The sequence below is a fragment of the Oryzias melastigma genome, linkage group LG19 (genome assembly GCF_002922805.2).
Source record: "Oryzias melastigma strain HK-1 linkage group LG19, ASM292280v2, whole genome shotgun sequence".
Classification (NCBI taxonomy): Eukaryota; Metazoa; Chordata; class Actinopteri; order Beloniformes; family Adrianichthyidae; genus Oryzias; species Oryzias melastigma.
In genome coordinates this window covers 12,099,595-12,106,217 of record NC_050530.1, presented here as the reverse complement: position 1 = coordinate 12,106,217, position 6,623 = coordinate 12,099,595, and the positions used below count along the sequence as shown (strand labels likewise).

At 36.2% G+C, this 6,623-nt stretch overlaps 1 protein-coding gene across 1 annotated transcript; it reads right to left on the bottom strand.

Annotated features, from left to right (window-relative positions):
- Positions 1-509: 509 nt before the first annotated feature.
- rgrb (retinal G protein coupled receptor b) lies at positions 510-6,209 on the bottom strand. The gene is made up of 7 exons (XM_024284360.2): positions 5,797-6,209; positions 5,420-5,576; positions 4,273-4,394; positions 2,325-2,478; positions 2,115-2,232; positions 974-1,087; positions 510-886 (listed from the first exon to the last, which is right to left on the bottom strand). The coding sequence occupies exons 1-7, from the start codon at positions 5,870-5,872 to the stop codon at positions 740-742; spliced, it is 888 nt and encodes a 295-aa protein (XP_024140128.1). The 5' UTR covers positions 5,873-6,209; the 3' UTR covers positions 510-739.
- Positions 6,210-6,623: the final 414 nt, after the last annotated feature.

The window sequence follows — 6,623 nt, the reverse complement described above, 5'->3', positions numbered from 1 at the left end:
TTGCACCACGAGGTTCTTTATAGAGTGACGGGTTCAGCCGCCATATACTTAAAAAATGCATGCTAGTAATTGAATGCGATCAACAAAAATCTGAAGCTTTTTATCTCAAAATAAGCCGTTTTATTGTAATTGTAGAAACAAAGTGAGGATAAAATTGTTTAATTTGAAAAGTTTGTTAAATTTTGTAATCTACACGTTATCTTAAACTGCTAAGTTGGTCATGCTTACACTAAATTTTATACAAATAAAGCCTCAAACAAAATAAAAAGTGACATTAATTTGTTTGGAATCAGACAGTGAGTACTAACTTCTGTGTGGAGGTTCACTTTGTGTCAGGTGCTGCGTAATAGTCTTAACACAGTAGATGAATCCTCTCCTTAAATAGAAGTTACATCACCCGTCTAGCGAATAGAAACGCAAATCTGTCTGGTGATGGTTCGATGGCGCCGTGTCATCAGAGGGTGCTGCACTGTCACACATCGCAGCAGATAGACAAAGCACACAACAGGTGAGCAGCAGCATCTGTTTATTGCAGGTGTTCATGAGCGCGGACGGAGGAGCAGCTCAAAGATAAGATGCTGCAAAGCGTCCAGCTGCAAATTTACCCAAAATAAGGAATTATAAAGGCAACTACGGTGTTTTGATGCTTAACACATATTCAAATGATCTGGATTTAAAAATTTAAAAGACCACAAAAGATCTTGCTTTAAGTTCTTTTTTAAAGATCATATTAAGTTTTTTATTTTTGTTTTGATTTTTTAACGTCTGGCTCGACAATCTTTTGTCCGGTGAGGAAGTTCCACACGCCGCCTCGGTAGAACTCGTTGCCGAATGAGTAGAGGAGAGCGTTGAAGAAGGGATTTGTCTTTGCAATAACAGGAAGCAACTGAAGGAGAGAAAACAGATGATAAAATGCATTTAAACCTGGTATTTTCGGTGTAGCTTAACCCTCATTTTGGCAGTAAATGCTCACCATTCGCAGCTTCGGAGAGACGAGTTTGACGTTGTCGAAGCAGGCGTAGATGCACATGAGGACGTACGGACCCCAACACATCAGCATTACCCTCAAGGGCAAGCTGGTGTTAAACTGAACAAGAGCACATCGTTATACATCATGTAAAATAAATCAACACATGATGCCAAAACATCGGGTCTCATTTTTAATCAAATATTGTAAGAATGTGGTTTCCAAGTAAAATATTTTGTGCAAAAATGTGTCATTTAACTGTGTAAAAATACATTAAAAAATGCATGAAAAATACAATAACTGTTCCTGGAAAGAGTGCAATATACAATTTGGAGCTCAGTATGTGAAATATTTTTTTCTTGCTGCAATTATTTCCACTTATAGGGAAAATTGCATCTCCAAAAATGAAATGAAATAAAAAAATAAAACATATTTTTTATTCCATGGTAACAAATAAATCTAATTCGTGAGTAAAAATAGAAAAAAAAATGGTAAAAACAAACAAGAGATGACATGTTTACAACTCAAACAAGATGGATGCTATAATGCAACAATGTGCACAAAGAAAAAGTAGTTTTGATTTCATTTTCAAACTTCGCAGGAAGTATTCAGAGTAAAATAACAAAAGCCATGTGCGAAATACTGAGTTTGTAACTCTCTATAAACCCCTTCCTATTTCTTTTTTTTAATGCAGTCACTTTTATTCTTATGAACGGTATTTTAGTTACTTTTTTATCATCTCCAAAAATGTTGTAAACTTAATTATTTCTCCAAAAAAATAAAATAAAAAAGTAGTTATATGTAGTTCATCAAGTAACCACTAGGGGCCCATTAAAATGCATGTTGGTTCTAGTCACTTTATATGTTAAACTGTAGACTACAGAGCTCAAGAAAAATTTCATAGGAAACCAACAGGTCACATGATCACATCCTCTGTCCAGGAATCTACAGTTAATGTGTGAAACAAAGTTTTTTCTAATAAAATTACCTCTTGGTTAGTTTTTTTTTTTTTAAGAAAATGAAAGAAAAATGACTGGTCTAGTTATCTACTTGGGTGGATTTATGATGCTTTTTAGTGAGTTAGCTGTTATAATCTTAGTGTCTAATCTTTAGGATATTTTGAGAAAAAATATTGCAGCATATTTACCCTGTAGTGGTGAATCTTCTTGAAGTGTTTGTAGATAGCATCGTAGCACGACAACATGATGAAAGACGGGAACATCAGGTAGAAGAAGACCAGCGACAGCATGTAGGTGATATAGTCCCTGTTACAGATGTAAATACCACAAAAAATAGTTGTAAAAACACAGATTCTCCTCTTCATTAGTAAAGTTTAAATAGTGCTTCTTCATTTCACCGATCTCCTTTGGTGTAGTCCAGAGTGCAGCCAACCCTCATGGGCTCAAAGTCATAGACGCCCCAGCCCATGAGTGGAAAGGCGGACCACAGGATGGAGAGGATCCAGATGATGCTGCATATCGTTATAGTTGTGCTCCAGAAGAGCTTCTGTCCTGCAGGAAGCAAACAGGTATGGAGCCATTGTAAAGAGTGGATGTGCAAATAGAAATTAAAATAGTGTTTTTTTTCAGGTTAGCTTTTATTTTATGAAACAAAAAAAACACAATTTTATATTTTCCTATATTCTCATGAGAGTAAAAATATGGTTCAGTCTGCCGTTCTTACAGACTCTTATTATAAAACCCACTCTGTCTCTGACCTCCATGCAGTTGTAACATTGTCCTGAATAAAACAGCATCCTTAGCCTAAAAATCTCGACTTATCATCGTACTCCTGAGGCTCTGCATTGTTATAACCACTTCAGCCACATTTGACAGGTGAGTTTATGATTAATTTAGCTTCACGCTACACAGGTTCACAGCATTACATCCTTGAATATGAACCATTTTTCTTCCATAATGCTTGTTTGCTTTTCCTGTCTTAAAAATTACCAATATTTCTCTGATTCTTTTCCATATTTTTATGAATGTATGTATCAGCAGTTCAACTGATAATCCAAATTTCACTAAATAAAATAGTTTCTAAAACTTAAAAAAGATTGGAAGCACTTGAACACACATAATGGTCCTGTTTATGTTTTATTTTGATACAGATTCACTTTCATTTTTCCACTTAAAAAAGTAAATAAGGGGGAAAAAATATAAACATTCCATCTGGCTAACTAATATTTGCAGGTTGATTTCGAAGCAAAACTTTTCTTTGTAAAAAAACAAAAAAAAAGATAAAATTTTCTTTTTGGATACATTTTTCTAACATTCTACAGTCACATATCCAAAAAAAAGTCACTGTGAGGCGACCTAGAAGCATTTTTTTTAGCAAATTTGGAAAGGTGGCCGCACACAAACATTTATAATTGAGTTACATTACCGCATAATGGTGAAGGATTTAAGTAAAAGTCGCAATTTTATAGCGATTTCTCTCTAAAAGTTCACATCGGTCAGTGCTCGCCCGGGTACATTTTGAGGTCACTCGATGGCGGTTGAGGGATGACATTGGGTGACAGATGGGCAGTCACAGGGCGGTGGCCTGAATCACTGACTGGACAACACATTCTCACTCCCAACTCCTCACATATTGATGTTTGGCTAAGAAGTCATAAATTGACATTTTGGGTGTCCCCAAATCGTCGTTTTTTTACGTGAATGTGTTGGGCCGGCAGCAGCTCTGATCAGACGATGCGTAAATGTCTCTGTCCATATCAAGTCCAACTAACCACTCGGTGGATTTATAAAAAGGGGGCAGTTCTGCACACCTGATGACCACAATACTGCTGTGGTCTACATCCATGATCACTCCAACAATAAAAAAAAAAAAGAAAATGGCATGAAATCTTGAAGATTTTGTAGATGCCATCACATGGTGGCAGTTATAGTTGTGACTGTAACATTGCTGTCATCTCTTTGAAGGGTCGGACATGTCCTAAGGTTTATCTCGGTGTCAGGTTGTAGCAAAAAAGCCATTTTTTTGTTTGTTTTTTACAGTAAGATGTCAGTTTTGAGCCCTTGTTGCATTAAAACATATGGAATTTTTAAGAATATTTAAAAAATCAGTTTCTTGTATTAAAGTTTGTATTGACACATTTTATTTTTTTTTTTGTTAGATCTAAATGTTCTTAAATCTTCCTTAGGGAGCATCAATAGGAAATTCCCACTAAGACATGTAAGTGAAGACAGAAAACGAGCTGCATCGATCAGCAGCTTTGACCATGTGGAGACAAACTAATAATTTGCATTAGGAAGAAAGGAGTGTGAGTCTGACTGCTTTTATGTGGCGATTCTCTTCCTTACTGGTGCAGTACTGGTGATATCTGTCCCAAGCAATTGCAGCCATGAAGCTGATGGAAGCCAGAACTGAAACCATCCCTTGGAAGCCGTGATAGTCACAACCTTCCTGGCCAAAGGGCCAATACCTGGAGAGGAAACAAAGAGCCTTCTGTCACACTCCACTCCAGCTTACAGCATTCTTTTTTTAAACACAGAACAGTTGAATTTCTCAGCAACCACTTTGGATTAGGGCACGGGCTGGAAAGCTTTCTGGCTGATGATCCACAAAACAATGCGTACTTCTAAACCCCACATCACAGCCAGCGTTAAACTGATGGGTGTTCATTATTATTATTTTTCACTTTGGAAGCAGAAAAACAACAACTACAGTTTGAACTCTAGTTATAACTCATTAAAAAGCGCCCAGTGTATGAAACAATTAGAGTGTCAGAAAATACTTTCAACAAGTTTTGCTTTGTTGTGTTTCTATAGCAGATTATGCAAATATTTTTACACTAGAGTGCACATTAGTTACAGTTCACAGACCAGCTATTTCAGGGTAAAATTCCTTATTGTGATTTTTTTTTGTTTTGTTTTGAAGCTTTTGCGGACCTTAAATGATCAGTTTTTACCATTGAAGATAAGCTTATACCATAAAATACATGTAAATGATACCTTTGAAATACTACTTGAAATCTTAGGTGACCAAAATTGGAATAAACATATAAATAAACTTGTTTGGCTCATATTTTTTTTAAATTTAAATAGCATTTACTGTCAATCTGAAAATTATTTAACAATCAGAACAAATTTAAAATGTAAAATACTTAGTAAAATACCTTTTTTTTCAAACCATGACTATAATTGACCTTAAATTGTTTTATTCTTATTTTATTTTATTTTATTTTTTTTTTAATAATTGAATCACTTTAGTTGGTCACTTTCAACAGAGCTGGTTGCAACACTTTCCAGTGTGAACAAAGGGGATTGTGGACTGGATTATGAAATCCAGAGGCTTACTTGGTTTAAGCAGGATAATATCAAACACTGGACTTAATTTTGCCAAGGGACTACATAAAGAGGCTTTGTACCAATCTGTGATAGAAAAAAAGGAAGTGCTTATATAAGCAGAGAAACACAAAAATAAATGGTGTTTCTTCTTGTTTGATACCTGAGATAACTGGCGTAAGCGGCAGTGAGCCCGTTTAAATTCAAGCTGAGGTCGGCCAGGGCCAGATTGAAGACGAGGAAGCTGCTGGGACTTCGCATCTCCTTCACTCTGAGGAAGGCCAGGATGCTGATAGAGTTGAGGAAGAACCCTAAAAGGCCTGGAAGGGATGACAAGCCACCAAAGATAAACTTTGAGTCAGAAAAAAGATGATAAATAATAAAAGATTGAAATAAAAATCAAATTAAATTAATAATCTGGCTCAGAACAAAAATCCTTCAAAATAAAAGCTGCAAAAAGCAAGATACTTGATACAAAGCTCCATAGATTGATCATTTTTATGCTTTTATGACACATTTGCACATACTTCCTTTACTTACCCCCCACTAGGAGCGCAGAGCCGAATGTAAACATGTCAAAGTCCGAGAATCCCTCCGGTAATGTGTGCGTCCCCATGGTTTGATGCACCGGTCACACTTTTGCGTAAAACAGATCTTTCTCGCTTTGCGTCTACAGCTTTTCCACAGAAGAATCGCTTTATAAAGGAGCCCCTTCTCACGTGAAAAAGCATAAAGGGTCTTATTTCGGTTAACACCCCCAACTCCCCCGTTTGCAATCCTCCCAGGAATGCACTAACGAGCACACTTCCTGCAAACTTTCTGCACCAAATTGCTTTTACGCTGCGCAACTGTTTGATCTGCGATTATTCTCTGCGGTAAAGTGAAACTATCTGCCGAAAGACTTCACTTCCAGGGAGTTTCCTGCACTCAACTGCCTTTGGAGGCTGATTCAGGAAAAATGGGAACATGGGAAATGTTGTTTTTAGACAGCAGGCCAAACTCAGCCTGATGAAAGTGTGTCATTGTGATAAGGAAAGTAAAGTTTAACCACATTCCTGAAAGACATAATTCAGTTCAACAAAGTTTCTCACTTTAAAGTAAGGCATCTTTTGATAGCATAGATACTTTAAAATAATTGTTTTTAAGGCAAATAAGAGGTGATTAATTTTTAATTATGCTTCTTTATAATCTAGAAAATCCTGGCTTTCCATTCAAATTCAAACTTTATTTACAGAGCACTTTATGCAATGGCAACACAAAGGGATTTACAGGTTTAAAACAATATAAAAGGAAATAATTAACCCCCCCAACCCCTTGCACCTAACAAAATGAGATGACACATGAATCATGAAAACTCAAAGTGTGAA

Bases quoted from the DNA above. Each gene is read 5' to 3' on its own strand.
- rgrb (XM_024284360.2), bottom strand. From the start codon at position 5,872: ATGGGGACGCACACATTACCGGAGGGATTCTCGGACTTTGACATGTTT. The intron at 4,395-5,419 runs GTATCAAACAAG...TTTCCTCTCCAG, and splicing joins GCTTACGCCAGTTATCTCAG to GTATTGGCCCTTTGGCCAGG. The intron at 1,088-2,114 runs GTAAATATGCTG...GCTCTTGTTCAG, and splicing joins AGAAGATTCACCACTACAGG to TTTAACACCAGCTTGCCCTT.